The sequence below is a fragment of the Nematostella vectensis genome, chromosome 3 (assembly GCF_932526225.1).
Source record: "Nematostella vectensis chromosome 3, jaNemVect1.1, whole genome shotgun sequence".
Taxonomy (NCBI): Eukaryota; Metazoa; Cnidaria; class Anthozoa; order Actiniaria; family Edwardsiidae; genus Nematostella; species Nematostella vectensis.
The window spans coordinates 14,787,307-14,803,282 of record NC_064036.1 but is presented as its reverse complement, the minus strand read 5'-3'; the positions used below and the strand labels follow the sequence as shown (position 1 = coordinate 14,803,282).

Here is a 15,976-nt window from a genome sequence, read left to right as displayed (position 1 = left end):
ACATTTTGAAAAACGACAACCATTGATTTATGATGGCGACGACAATAACATAAGGGATCTTTCGTCGTTCTTTCCTCCGTGGGGAGAGCTGCTAGCGCATTCAATTATTCGTCAGATGCCGCAGTCCGCTAAAATCATTGCGCAATAATTTTTTTTGATTTTGTAATTTCCTTTTTTTTCCAAGTTGGCCCTTGAGACTTACCAACTTAAGAAGTCTTCTCGGATTTTTTGGATTCTTTTTTTAAGTTTACAAAATCACTTAGGCGTATTCCTCAATCGATAGATTATTTTCATGACCACTTGACTGCTATAAGCGTGCCTTTAATCGTTTAATAGCAAAAAAGCGCCTGCGTTTACGCCAAGAACTTTATGAGAGATTTAAGAACAGTCAGACAAAAAGACATAACTAGGGCAGATGTGCATAATATGCGTATTGTAATTTTGACTAGATTTGATGAAAAGTGCTTATGCTGTTTTCAAGTTGTTTACTGATATTTAACATTTTCCATTCAACAATTCAGCCGTCTAATTTCTAGCAGGTTCTAACTTTAGATGGATTCATTCTTTTGTATCTGGAGTGGTATTCTTGCCCTTGGGTTTGTCGCCTGAAAGAGAAACGAACTCTTAATAAAGAAAAAAATAGTTATATCCTTTGTTCCATATTCCCTTTCTTCACAATCAGCGGTTCAAGGGAAATCCAGGGAAATGGATATAGTTTTAGCCAGACTCGTACCCAGTCCTTATTTGTTGTTGCGGGGACATCCACAGGAACCCTGAAGCGGAGACGGAAACCGCATCCTGACCGTCATTGACCGTGCGCTTATTCAACCTCCCCAAAATGCATCGCGCGTAGTTTCAACAATTCTCACCTGAAGGACAGACCACTTCCTCCACTTTAGCAAGGTCAAACCCGAGTATTCTCGCTACTTCATTGTTGTCAAAAAACGGCCTTAATCTACACACTTGGTCCACCTGATTTGGATTCAAACCCTCCTCCGGACAGTCTTCGAGTAGTGGTACGATGACATCCTAAAGAATCATGAATAAATCAGTGGACTTCTACAGAGTGAATATGGTAAGTTTTAACTGTGAGATGTATCACCAAACGTTAGCATGTCTTATAAAACTTTGCTGAGCATTATGGCGGTGCAAAATAGTAGGGGGGAGATGAGACACCATAAGGGAATACTTAGATACCGGTGCTTTACAGGCGCGTACCTAGGATTGGCCGAGGGGGGTGCGCAGTCATAGGTAGAATATGGAAAAAGCATAGTATTTGGAGATTCCTTAATAAGGAATGACTGACTGAATGACTGGGGGGGGGGGGGGGGGGGGGGTGCGCCAGAGTATCCTCTTCATCTTCGCGAAGCTTCCCGCATACTCTAGCCCGCGTCATAGCTAATGCTGTTGATGTTCAAATCCTATGATCCACCAGAGCCATAGCAGGCCACGTAAGATTGGGGCACAATACAGAAACATTAAGAAAATATTGGGGGGGGGGGGCAAAGCCACGCCCCTACTGGTCATTTCCTTATAATTTTTAAAAAAATATTGGGGGGGGGGGGGGGGCACATGCCCCCAATGCCCCACACCCTGTCCACCAAAAATAATCTGAAGTATAAAATCCGTTTAAGATACCTTGTCAATCCCCATTTCTGCGGCGATATCTTCTGCAGTTTTACCATTATTCTTTTTGAGGCATGCTAAGCTTTTCGTCGTCGGATTGTTCACCCTACAAACGGGGCTTAGATTTTCTTTCTTCATTACGCTCTCAAGTTCTGTCTTCAAGGTTTCTTTGGTAACGTAGAAAGCGCCGATTTTTCTCTCGCATTCTCTTGCGTCGCTTCCATGCAATTCGTTAGCATCAGAGTAGAGGTCATCAAATGATTTTGTTCCATCTCGACAACCATTTAGAATAGAAGTAAGCATCTTCACCTGGAGTAAGAAAAATAGGACAAAGTGATAGTTTATCAGACCTACTCAAAATTATAACTATCAAAGTCCCTAGCGAAGAAAATGGACAAACGATTCCAAATTTCATTTACATATGATGTATAAATTATATAGAGAAAAGTTTCTTGTGAGCGATACAGAGAGTAAAGGACTAAAGGACTAGACGACTTGACAAGCTAGTCGAGTTATATTTGCTGTTGACTATCCCTTAGAATAAATAATTTTAGATTATTTCGCTCTAATTTTCACGGCCGCAATGACCAGAGGAAAAAATAAATAAACAGGAAAGACAGGAGGAGTCGAAAGGATTACCTTTTGTGTGTAACAGCTGAGAGTAAAAGGGATCTGCCTTAAACTTATGATCAAGTTTATTTGGTGATCATACGTCTGGTTTGGGGAGATATCCGATGGCATATTTAATCTGTAGTTCTCGATTCCATTGGCGGCTTCAATCTGATGAAACACGATTAAGATGATTTCAAAAGGATACAAAAATTTGCAAGAACTATCCCCTCATTTCAAGCAACCACAGGATGTGAAGTTACTTTCCTTATTTTGTTTACAATTCGAAAAGAACATCTCCTTTCTTTAGGGAAAAAAACATTAAGAAAGTATCTGCCTCCCAAGAAAAAGAAAAAAACAACTGCACCCAAATATGTAAGGGTTAAATACCTCGGACGTCGGTAGTTCGCCGTATAAGTGTTATGCTGTTATACGGCGAACTACTGACGCCCGAGGTATTGAACTGGCTTATTACATGATCTATTCCTAGTAAAAAAAAAACCATTTAGACTGGGGGGAAAGAGACAAAACTCAATAATTACTGTTTTGGAAAAAAATACAAGGTTCAGGTTATTCTTGACCTGCAAGAAAACCCAGAAGAGTTGGTGTTTGATTGCTCAAATTTGAGAAGCTCATTAGATCAATACTGTACACAATCACAAATAACATTTAGACAGAGAGGGGCTGCTCCATGCACGGACTCAATTCCCAAAGGTGGAGTTGAATTGCAAAATTTTCGTAACTCAGTGTGAGCACGCTGTGAGAATGGAGCTCACTGACAGCGAAGAAGAGCGACTTATTTTTATTACGCCAAATATCTATTTTCAAGAACTGTAATGTCGAAGACAATGAACAAGCGGAAAGAGTGAGTAGACGCCTCAGATAGACACAATATAGCCTAACTTTGCTGGTGGAATAATTTTCCAAAATTGCTGAGCTTATTGTTGAATTTCGAGGGTTACAAATACAAATTTCGCTTTCTTGACAAATAAATCGATGCATGGTTAATATTCAATCGTTCTTGTTATCAAATCTGTGACGAAAAAGTTTTTTTTTTTGCTCATTTCTACTGTAGGTTGAATATGATGGTCCTTCATTAGTATTCACGGTTAATATCTAGTTTTTAACCTACTCCTCCTCATTAGTATTCTAGTTATTAACCTCATTCATATTTTATGAGTTCATATTAAACCCCACTTTTTCCCTGCTGATACACCAAGCCCTCCCTGTTCTTTAAGATTGTAAATTATTCATAGGTATTTAAGTGAACTAAAGGACTTGCAAGAACAATTGAAAAGGTGTCAATCATGTAATAAGGACAAATAAACTTGCAAGAACAATTGAAAAGGTGTCAATCATGTAATAAGGACAAATAAAACACGGAATGAGATTTCATCACAAAATGTGTCTTCCAATAAAAAAAAAATAAAAAAAAAAACAGAAAAAAGGGCTGTCTATACCGATCTTAATCACCATTTCTCTTGTACTTACCAGTTCAGGTGTTGGATCAGTATTATCCACTACTTGCTTGATGTCTCCTAACAACTTCATCAGGTTTTCCGCGACCAGGTTCTCTCGTACTTCTTCAAAAGCCTGTTGAATAGACAATAAATACACGAGAACCTAGTGAGTTTTCAGTTTAATCTTTGTTTATCGAGGGTAGCTTATCGAGGTTGGTAAGCACTGTCACTGGGGGTGGTCACTGCCAGAGGTTCACCCGCTTGTTTCCAGTGTTTTACAGGAATTATAGAATAAAAGAGTCTTTATAAACGGAATGTCCTTATTGGGCGGTGGATATAAAAAGCGAGTTCATTAATACATGGACAAAAAACAATGTATATGGCATTTTCGTCGTTGATTTGTACTTGTTTGGCGGTTTGATTTAACAGAAAATGTATGGAGAAATTGTGAGATAATTCTTATTTGTATATATCTCATATCGCCTACTGAAAACCGTTTCGGCGATATAGGCTCCCTGGATAAAAAAAAAAACTAACTTGAAAACGATGTGATAACTTCAAAAACACACTCTTATCATTAACATTATAAGGGCTTTAATTTGAGATGTATGTAGATGTCGTACGGAATGGTTGGTAGATGTTGTGGTACAGTGCGCGGTGGATGTTGCGGTACAGTGCGCGGTAGATGTTGCGGTACAGGGCGCGGTAGATGTTGCGGTACAGGGCGCGGTAGATGTCGTATGGAATGCGCGGTGAGTGTTGCGGTACAGTGTGCTTTAGATGTTGTGGTACTGTGCGCGGTAGATGTTGCGGTACAGTGCGCGGTGGATGTTGCGGTACAGGGCGCGGTAGATGTCGTATGGAATGCGCGGTGGATGTTGCGGTACAGGGCGCGGTAGATGTCGTATGGAATGCGCGGTGAGTGTTGTGGTACAGTGTGCTTTAGATGTTGTGGTCCTTGGATGTCTTCCATTTCAGAAAGGGGAGAAAGACTATCTTTCTTTCACATGCTGGATGTACTATTGCTTTGTTGTATTCTTTTACCGAGTACATGATCTCCTTTGAAGTAGTGATGTTCTTAATGGCTTCATCAATGTTCGCTAGAGCTTTTGCCGTAGTGTCCCTCGCTTCCTTTGCATTATCTCGTCTTTGTTCGCATTCCTTAAGGCTAGCAATGACGGAGTAAACGCTCATCCCTGGAATCAACCAATCATCAATTTGTAGTCTTACTAGTTAATCTGCGCAACATTTAAAATCAAGTTCAGTTAAGCTTTTTCAAGTTCAATTAAGCTTTTGTTTTTTGCTTCTAGAACATGCAAATAGAATGAAACCCTTCTTATAATGGATAGCTCTTCTAACCGATTAATGACCAGGGGTGTAGCCAGGGGGTTGCCTAGCCCCCGTTTCTAGTCAAATAAACATATTACAATAAACATATTACATCTAAGGAGTGCCGTCTCATTTGGAATATATGTATGTTGTTGAGAAATCACTTTACCCCCCCCCCCCACCCCTCCCCGCTCTTCAAGAAAAAATATTGGCTACGCCCCTGATGGTGTTGCTGTGTGTAGTATCCAGTGTGTAGATGTTGTGGTACAGTGCGCGGTAGATGTTGTGGTGCAATGCGCGGTAGATGTTGTGGTACAGTGCGCGGTAGATGTTGTGGTGCAGTGCGCGGTAGATGTTGTGGTACAGTGCGCGGTAGATGTTGCGGTGCAGTGCGCGGTAGTTGTCGTGGTACAGTGCGCGGTTGATGTTGTGGTACAGTGCGCGGTAGATGTGGTGCAGTGCGCAGTTGATGTTGCGGTTACAGTGTGCGGTAGATGTTGTTGTACAGTGCGCGGTAGATGTTGTGGTACAGTGCGCGGTAGATGTTGTGGTACAGTGCGCGGTAGATGTTGTGGTACAGTGCGCGGTAGATGTTGTGGTACAGTGCGCGGTAGATGTTGTGGTACAGTGCGCGGTAGATGTTGCGGTGCAGTGCGCGGTAGTTGTCGTGGTACAGTGCGCGGTAGATATTGTGGTATAGTGCGCGGCTTGAGGTGGCGGTGGAGTGTGCTTTGTGTTTCAGTATATTTGTTTTACCATGAAAAAAGTACATTTTCGTATAAAATAAGAATAATAATAAGCTGTAGTATATGTTGCACTATAAGCAAAATAAATGTTGTGCTACAGCCCGAGGTGGAGGTTTTGAAGTAGTTTGAATTCTTACCTGTGGTAAAGAGGTTTAGTGCAAGCGTAAACGCTGAGCTTATACCCCTTACGATTCTTATCGACCTGGCGAACTTGGTATTCAGTCTGTTCTTTAGCTTGCTGTACTTGGTTGTGAAACTTGTGATCAAGCTTGTTTTCTGTTTTGCAATTCGAGCGGTGGGAGATGTCTTGAGTCGGATTGCATTCTTTCTCTCGAGCTATGTTTAAAAAATAAACAAGTAATTGAATTATATACCTTATAAGGCTTGAGATATTAAGGCTGGTTCTTACTTGGACGCAAGCGCAACGCAAACTTTTTCCCGATTTTCACTGGATCGTAAGCGCAAGGGCAAGAGAACGCAACCGCTTGGTTTTCTTGCGCTTATGTTTATCGATTCTCACTTGTGTTGCGTTTCGGTTTGCGCTTACGTCCTAGTGAGAAACAGCCTTTATGGAGTCCTGAAACTAACATAAGTGTCAAAGCACGCTCGTAAGGCCTAACAGGATTGGCTGGATTACCTCATTGTTCTAATGTATTCCCGTTCTGTAGCTTCTACATGAACCGAAACTAAGTTAAATGCATAGTTTGGCAAAATTTCACCCTATACAATTGACTGAAGCCCATAGAAGCTCTTGCTTTGTAGGCTACAGTGTTGATATAAGCTTTACGTAGACATACCTTGAAAACCTCCTTCTGAGCTCTATTTCTCTTGGCAAATTTGTAGACTTGTACTCCACCGCTGACTAACAGACCTAAGAGGGGGAAACCTATATTTATGGCGTTGTCAATGGCTGATTCATACATGTCGGATACTTCAAGGTAGTCCAGTTCGTCCCTGGTATTGTTCTTTGCCTTGATGGCATCCTGTAAGAAAAAGATTGATGCACGGTGGTGTCTTGAAATAACAAAATATTCACTTGGGGGCTTGGGCTGTATAATTTCACACCAAATAAAACACTCATCGCATTAGCTTGACTTAAGAGGGCTACAAAGATTTTGTACGAAACCCCCCAAACTGCGATTTCATTTGCCGTGCGTCGCGCCTCGCCAGTTATTAATATCTAAGTTCTATTTCAGAATTTGAAAACTAGAAGCATTGGTTATTATGTTAAAGAAAAGCCAAAGAACAGATCGATCACACGCTTCGAAGAGGGCTACTTAACATGTTTCAATTTGAACGAGTTTTTGAAAAAACAATAGGCATATTACCAAGTGAAGAGAGAGTGGGCATGCATAAGCTAAGGTCTATCTTCGCAGTTTATGAAAAGCGATTACCTTTCCGTAGATGAAACCAACAAAAGATTTGTAAAATCACTTGGATATATCGCTCTCAAACATAGTCAGTGAACATTACTGGTTAGAAAACGCGGCATTATAAATATTTGTAACATACAGTCACAAAGTGATGGGTCATTTCTTGTACGCTCGAAAGTACCGGAGTCCAAAAAACAAGTAAATACGCCTATGCCTACCATGATATTCTTCTCTTCGGAGTTCAATGTAGTTTCGATTTTGGGATCCATGCTTTCCAAGTAGAGATCCTGCTCTCTGTTAATATCCATCAATTCGTCGTACAATTCAGAGTACTTATCGATGTTTTTTTCGACCCAGACTTGAAGATTTTTAGCTGCAAAAAATAAATTTAGCCCATTATTCATTAAGCCCACGGGGAATGTATCACCGCTTAATGTAACAACTGCCGCTTAATATAACACTAACGCTTAATGTAACAAAAAATCAACGCTTAATGTAATAAAACAGTTAACGCTTAATGTAACAAATTTTCAACGCTTAATGTTATAACGAACTAAACGCTTAATGTAAGAACACTCGACGCTTAATGTAATAACCATAAATTTAACTAAGGAGAGTCGGACATCGTCGGACAACCACACTTGGAAAATGTAATGTAGGTGTCAAGGGGTGTGCATAAATAGTCATGTGAGGTGTGACGTCATCAATAATGTCATTAAAACGAAAATACTTATATCTCGGGATACAAACATCGTCGGACAACTACACTTGTAAAATGTAATGTAGGTGTCAAGGGGGTTTGCATAAATAGTTAATTGAGGTGTGACGTCATCAATGACGTCATTAAAACGAAAATACTTATATCTCGGGATACAAACATCGTCGGACAACCACACTCGAACGCGTGCAGACTTCTGTGCCCTCGAACGTTCTGCAACGGGCACCTTAAACTTTACTTCACAGAGGTCGACAAGTGTTTTATAGGTTTCGTCATCGACGGCTCGCAGTTGCTGTTTTCGTACAGCATCAGTGGTGCATACTTGCCAAATAATCGCAGGGATAGCCAATATCCATAGTCTACCCATTTTGGCAATAAGTTCGCTGTATTAGGAGCGCGAGGCCCTATCACAAGGATAATAAGTTCCTTATGCTAGCGAAAACTGACGGAAGCTACACAAAGGAAGCGCTATCACAGGTGCTTACTGGAGTGGAACCAGAGGCGGATCCAGAAGTTTAAAAAAGGGGGGGGGGGCGAAGCAAAAGTTTCAAGAAGGGGGGGGGCGGACACTTATTTTAACTTTTGCCAGGATACATTACCGTCAAAGAAATGATATGTTTTACCTCTATTTTAGGCATCCCTGATTATAGTCAGGATTTGCCCTTTATTCATTTATTTTTTTATTGGGGGAGGAGGAGGGGACAAGGGGCGGTTCAACCACTGGTTTCAAAGTTTAGTCCCTGTGCCAGTCAAATTACCAGATACGGAAAAGGCCGCACAAAATACTTTTGACTACTTTTCCAAGCCAAGGTGCGACTTCTACATGTAAGGTCTTATATCATTATACCGAATGGCGAATATTTGCTCCCTGTCCGATCTTCGTACTAGGGCTTTACTCAAATAACAAACAAATAGATTTGAATGATCGATCGAATACGAAGCTTTCAAAGTTTGTATCTGGCACTGCTTTACTAAATTCTAGTGCGAGAAGACAGCTAATAATCTACGATTTTTGCAAGACAGTGCATAGCTGGTGTGGTTGAAAACTTGTCAATCAACGATCAACTCCGTGTGTATAGCTGGTGTGGTTGAAAACTTGTCAATCAACGATCAACTCTGTGTGTATAGCTGGTGTGGTTGAAAACTTGTCAATCAACGATCAACTCTGTGTGTTTAGCTGGTGTGGTGGATAACTTGTCAATCAACGATCAACCCCGTGTGTATAGCTGGTGTGGTTGAAAACTTGTCAATCAACGATCAACTCCGTGTGTATAGCTGTGGTTGAAAACTTGTCAATCAACGATCAACTCCGTGTGTATAGCTTGTGTGGTTGAAAACTTGTCAATCAACGATCAACTCCGTGTGTATAGCTGGTGTGGTTGAAAACTTGTCAATCAACGATCAACTCCGTGTGTATAGCTGGTGTGGTTAAAAACTTGTCAATCAACGATCAACTCCGTGTGTATAGCTGGTGTGGTTAAAAACTTGTCAATCAACGATCAACTCCGTGTGTATAGCTGGTGTGGTTGAAAACTTGTCAATCAACGATCAACTCCGTGTGTATAACTGGTTTGGTGAAAAACTTGTCAATCAACGATCAACTTCGTGTGTATAGCTGGTGTGGTTGAAAACTTGTCAATCAACGATCAACTCCGTGTGTATAGCTGGTGTGGTTGAAAACTTGTCAATCAACGATCAACTCCGTGTGTATAGCTGGTGTGGTTGAAAACTTGTCAATCAACGATCAACTCCGTGTGTATAGCTGGTGTGGTTGAAAACTTGTCAATCAACGATCAACTCCGTGTGTATAGCTGGTGTGGTGGAGAACTTGTCAATCAACGATCAACTCCGTGTGTATAGCTGGTGTGGTGAAAACTTGTCAATCAACGATCAACTCCGTGTGTATAGCTGGTGTGGTGGAGAACTTGTCAATCAACGATCAACTCCGTGTGTATAGCTGGTGTGGTGAAAACTTGTCAATCAACGATCAACTCCGTGTGTATAGCTGGTGTGGTTGAAAACTTGTCAATCAACGATCAACTCCGTGTGTATAGCTGGTGTGGTGAAAAACTTGTCAATCAACGATCAACTCCGTGTGTATAGCTGGTGTGGTGAAAAACTTGTCAATCAACGATCAACTCCGTGTGTATAGCTGGTGTGGTTAAAAACTTGTCAATCAACGATCAACTCCGTGTGTATAGCTGGTGTGGTTAAAAACTTGTCAATCAACGATCAACTCCGTGTGTATAGCTGGTGTGGTTGAAAACTTGTCAATCAACGATCAACTCCGTGTGTATAGCTGGTGTGGTTGAAAACTTGTCAATCAACGATCAACTCCGTGTGTATATAGCTGGTGTGGCTGAAAACTTGTCAATCAACGATCAACTCCGTGTGTATAGCTGGTGTGGTTAAAAACTTGTCAATCAACGATCAACTCTGTGTGTATAGCTGGTGTGGTTGAAAACTTGTCAATCAACGATCAACTCCGTGTGTATAGCTGGTGTGGTTGAAAACTTGTCAATCAACGATCAACTCCGTGTGTATAGCTGCTGTGGTTGAAAACTTGTCAATCAACGATCAACTCCGTGTGTATAGCTGGTGTGGTTGAAAACTTGTCAATCAACGATCAACTCTGTGTGTATAGCTGGTGTGGTTAAAAACTTGTCAATCAACGATCAACTCCGTGTGTATATAGCTGGTGTGGCTGAAAACTTGTCAATCAACGATCAACTCCGTGTGTATAGCTGGTGTGGTTAAAAACTTGTCAATCAACGATGAACTCCGTGTGTATAGCTGGTGTGGTTGAAAACTTGTCAATCAACGATCAACTCCGTGTGTATAGCTGGTGTGGTTGAAAACTTGTCAATCAACGATCAACTCTGTGTGTATAGCTGGTGTGGTGGAGAACTTGTCAATCAACGATCAACTCTGTGTGTATAGCTGGTGTGGTGAAAACTTGTCAATCAACGATCAACTCCGTGTGTATAGCTGGTGTGGTTGAAAACTTGTCAATCAACGATCAACTCCGTGTGTATAGCTGGTGTGGTTAAAAACTTGTCAATCAACGATCAACTCCGTGTGTATAGCTGGTGTGGTTAAAAACTTGTCAATCAACGATCAACTCTGTGTGTATAGCTGGTGTGGTGGAGAACTTGTCAATCAACGATCAACTCTGTGTGTATAGCTGGTGTGGTTAAAAACTTGTCAATCAACGATCAACTCCGTGTGTATAGCTGGTGTGGTTAAAAACTTGTCAATCAACGATCAACTCTGTGTGTATAGCTGGTGTGGTGGAGAACTTGTCAATCAACGATCAACTCCGTGTGTATAGCTGGTGTGGTTAAAAACTTGTCAATCAACGATCAACTCCGTGTGTATAGCTGGTGTGGTGGAGAACTTGTCAATCAACGATCAACTCCGTGTGTATAGCTGGTGTGGTGGAGAACTTGTCAATCAACGATCAACTCTGTGTGCCTGTACGAGTAAAGTCACACATTTTAACATTTCAAAACTCCAAAGTGCTCTTAGAATGTAATACCCCGTCTGTCTAGCGTTAGTTATAGAGATGATCAAAAGAAAAGGCCTTCTAGGACACCTCAATCACGTTATTCATTCTCAATTTAAGAGGGAATCTTACAAGGTTTAACAGGAAGTTTGCCAGTAAATAGATATTCTAAAGGGCCCTAAGGGACGACAGATTTTGACCTCAAGACCACTTTTCCATAATTTGGTCGTGTCTCGTAGCTCAAGATATGACTTTTCCTAGTTATGATGACGTTATCAATGACGTAATGTCACGTGTCTATTTTGTTGGATGTCCCATGACCTCAAGACAACTTGGCTTAAGTTTGGTCGTGTCACAACTCTCGTAGCTCAAGATATGATTTTTCCTAGTTATGATGACGTCATTAATGACGTCACGTCACGTGTCCATTTTGTGGACCCCCCCCCTTGACCTCAAGACATCTTGGCCTAAGCTTGGTCGTGCCGCAACTCTCGTAGCTCAAGATATTGATATTTGTATTTGTGATGACGTCATTGATGACGTCATGATGCAGCGCTAAATGCCTCCCCCCGTTATACCCCCTTGACGCTTAGACGACTTATACCCTAATATGTTTGGTTTGTCTTGCGAATTGTTCTTTCGTAATCTATCCAAATTCGTGGGTATTACATTAAGCGATGACGTCACACCTCACATGACTATTTATGCACCCCCCTTGACGCCTACATTACATTCTCCAAGTGTGGTTGTCCGACGATGTTTCTATCCGGAGATATGAATATTTTCGTCCTTAGTTAAATTTATGGTTATTACATTAAGCGTCGAGTGTTCTTACATTAAGCGTTAAGTCCGTTATTACATTAAGCGTTGAAAATTCGTTACATTAAGCGTTAACTGTTTTATTACATTAAGCGTTGATTTGTTGTTACATTAAGCGGCGATTTTTGTTACATTAAGCGTTAGTGTTACATTAAGCGGCGATTTTTGTTACACTAAGCGTTAGTGTTACATTAAGCGGCAGTTGTTACATTAAGCGGTGATACAGGGAACACACATAAAACATAGAAACCTTATGAAATAGCACTTTGGGCGTGGTCGAGGCAATTTCTAAACCTAAACACTGAAAACAAACAAATTTTCAGTTTTCCTGAATTGCGGTCCTTTTGACGCCAGCACGTCTCTTTTCTGATTAAATTCATGTCCATCTTTTCTAGATGTGGAAAGCCATACCTTCCAGCTGTAAGTTGTCTGCCAGGGCGCTTTTCTCTTCAACTTGAGTTTTCAGGTTAGTAAACTCGTTGCGATATTCGCAGGCTTCTGGCAAACGACCACAACAGCCTTCTATGGCTTGATAGATAGCGAACGCCGTGCTACCAAGAGAAGCAGCGGTATTGGAAAACTTCGCTCCGTTCTTCACGACTGTATAGGCTCTCTTGATCCAGCCTGATAAAGTGGTGTTTTGCTTAGGGAATATGAGCAATTTCTGATATAAAAACTTTTTATTCGTAAACGTTTAATAAGGAGCTCTCTATTGGTTGTTATTATGCGGCAAAGAGCCGGAACATAAGTGCTACTCAAAAAGTCACGTGAATTCCTAGTGCTAGTCGCCTATCTTTTGCAAAACGATTAGCAGGGCCTTTAGCTGAAAATATTGTATCGCCAGGGGGAGATCCGATGCACCCTTTTTACTTTCATGTATGCCCTTCGTGAACAGGGCAGCTTCCGCCCTTACATCCGTGCTTTATTTTTGTCTTTCGGGACTTTCAACTTTCAATGCAATTTGCGGAAGACAAGAGGTCAGTTTAAAATGAAATTATAGATAAATTCAACTGATTAAGATGTAGAAGTGCCAATAAGTAATGTTACGATAACTTCTTCTTACTTTTCTTTGCAGACGACTGAATTATTGGGGATTGTGGCACAAGGTTGCTTCCAGTTTCTTGGTCATTAGCCATATCCTCGCTCTCCAAGAATTCCCGGTCGCTGAGGAAGCCATTCGGCGCGAGTTTGGCAAAGTGTGCGGGACCAAACTCTTGCAGCAGAACCAATAAACAGAGAAACAACGCTCTTCGGGACGACGCTCGCGCCATTCTTGGTATTAAAAAACATTAAAAACATTTAAACATAATATGTGAAGGGACGGCTGGTTAAATAACATTTCCGATCAATAATTATCAAGAGGGGGGGGGGGGGGGGTTCTGTAAACCAGAGAGGGGGCACTATGTTAATTTTTTTTGGTCAGACAGGGGGGTCAACCTTAACTTTTTCGGATATGAGGGGGGGGGGCTTACTTAAATTGACATCAAAATGACATGACGGAAAAAAACATGACATGACGCTTCAAATAAGCCCATTTCATTAAGGCGGAAAATTTCTCTGAGTACTTGGTAACTTATAGTAATCAAAATATCAAGTGCTACTTTTTTTAAATTGATGCGACTTTTTGTAAAGTGTCATTGAAATTTGAGCTTTTCGTCCCTGAGCTCATACATAGAGCAAGGATGATCAAGGAAAAATCTTAAAAAGCCAAAATCTGGTTATGTGCACTTAGGCCTCACGTTATTTGTGTTTTAAAAATCAGTCCGTAATACAGTATAGCCATTGTGAGAAATTGTGTCTTCTCTCTCTATCTGGAATTGCGCGTTTTCCAGATTTTTCCGTCATGTCCATCAAAATGTTTGTTTTGTATTCAGATTTATCAAAATTTCGCGCAAATGGCTAATAATGTCACCTTTCCCTTTAAACACAGAATTGACCCATACGTTGAGAACCTTTTTGCAGTCTCACTAGGGACCGCTCTGTTCTACAAATCTCTCAAACCTTATCGGCAAAATGAGCTCGTTGTTTTTCTTGATGTTCCCCAGTTTCCCAGGGTTGTTGCGCCAAGCAAAAGATAAAAAACAGCACATGCTGGCTTAACGGGGTCGCACCCTTTCTGTACCTTCTCAACTCCCCAATCTTCGCGAGCATACAAAAGTATTGGGTTACAGATAGGGGTGACGAATTACCGAAAGTGGACCTTAACTTTTTTTTTTCTTGTTTTCTTTGTAAACGCAAAGGAAAAACTTATGACCAGTAATTTTAGGTTTCTAAATGTCGGGTAGAAAAATCGTGCCTTTTGGTAGCGATAGAAATCAAGGAAAAGCTAGGGAAGAATTTCGCTCATTTTCTGAAAAAAATGAAAAAACCTGACTTTAAATGACAAAATTAGGACATTTCTTGGAACTTTTGACAAGGTTTGATTAAAAAAAAAACTACATTTTTGTGTATTTTTACATTTTTTCTCCGAAGTATTTGGCGATTTTTCATTCCAGTCTTTGCTTGCTCGTTTTTTTTTCAAAGAAAAAAAAACGAAAAAAAGAGAATCAGCAACTTCCCCTGTCAAATATCAAATGGTCCGTCCTTAAATCAAACTGAATCTGCTTTTGTCAATAAAAAAAGGTAAAACAAATTGAAGCGAACCTCTTCTAACCGAGAGCTCCTAACCTTACCTCTTTACAGCTCTTCTTTGTCTTGGGAGTGTGGTCGGTTGCCAGACAGTCTTTGTATACGTTCAAATATTTGCGGATTTACAGGTGCCCCCAAACACGTAACCTTTTTGCATGTGATGATAGTGTTAGACCACTCGAGACTTGCCCCTACCTTACGATTGCTTTACAGACGGATTTACGACGGCGGAGGACAGAATTACACCTCGGGTGTTACAGAAGCGAGAGTTTTCCGGAAAGAGATCGAAGCTAGCTTTTTGAGGTCGCATAGCAATGACCGAGCGACAACAGAAAACATTGAAAAAAGAAAAGAAAAGATTGACCTGATGATCACATGCTCGGTTTCTCAAGTACCACGCGGCAAATCTTTACGCTATTCTCACATTTTTATTGGTCGCTCGTTCCGACATCACCGGTTTTTCTACGGTGAATTGGGCGTTAAACAGGTATGAGAAGTCGGTAAAAATCCAATTCTTTTTCTTTTGATTTATTAAACGACGGAGCGCACGTTTGATGTTATCCGACCGAGGGCAAAAAGCGGTGAGGGAGCGCTAACAGGATGTGTCAGTTTTGTTAATATAATGGTTTAGCTAAAGCTATGAAATGGACTGAATCATGAACTCCGGTCCAAGTGGAACATTTCAGGCATGTACCCAGGGAGGAGAAGTGGGGGGAAGGGGGGGGGGGGGGGAGGTGTGATACCAGAATCATAAGATCTAATTGCCAACTCGTGAATGCAAATGTATTTTCCATCTTATTATTTTCTTATAGCTTAAAATATTTACTGACAAAATATCAAAGATGAACACATTAAAGATGCTGAGAGCATGATGGCATAATGGATTTTTTGTGGTGGTAGTTTCAAACAAGGTATGATGCTAAAAGGAAATCCAATGCGGGGGGAGTTCCGAAGCATCACAGAGCAATGGGATTTCCTCCAGTACTTGCAAAAATAATATACTTGATTACCCAAAATATAAACATGTTAGACAAGTTTGAAGCAATCCATGGAATTGAACTCTTTTTCAGAACTTTAAAGTCTTGCATCCTTATGGTTTTTGTTTCAGTTATTTAGAGCCTTTCCTATAAACAATACGAAGCAATGAAAATCACGACTCGAGA

The 15,976-nt window shown here is 40.8% G+C and overlaps 1 protein-coding gene across 1 annotated transcript; it reads right to left on the bottom strand.

Moving 5' to 3' along the window:
- Nucleotides 1-470: 470 nt before the first annotated feature.
- Nucleotides 471-15,120, bottom strand: LOC116604810. The gene is made up of 12 exons (XM_048725415.1): nucleotides 14,858-15,120; nucleotides 13,249-13,457; nucleotides 12,597-12,809; nucleotides 7,362-7,516; nucleotides 6,568-6,753; nucleotides 5,908-6,106; nucleotides 4,740-4,891; nucleotides 3,727-3,828; nucleotides 2,266-2,406; nucleotides 1,639-1,935; nucleotides 870-1,029; nucleotides 471-605 (listed from the first exon to the last, which is right to left on the bottom strand). Exons 2-12 carry the CDS (start codon nucleotides 13,454-13,456, stop codon nucleotides 559-561), a joined length of 1,860 nt encoding a protein of 619 aa, XP_048581372.1. The 5' UTR covers nucleotide 13,457; nucleotides 14,858-15,120; the 3' UTR covers nucleotides 471-558.
- Between the last annotated feature and the right edge of the window lie 856 nt (nucleotides 15,121-15,976).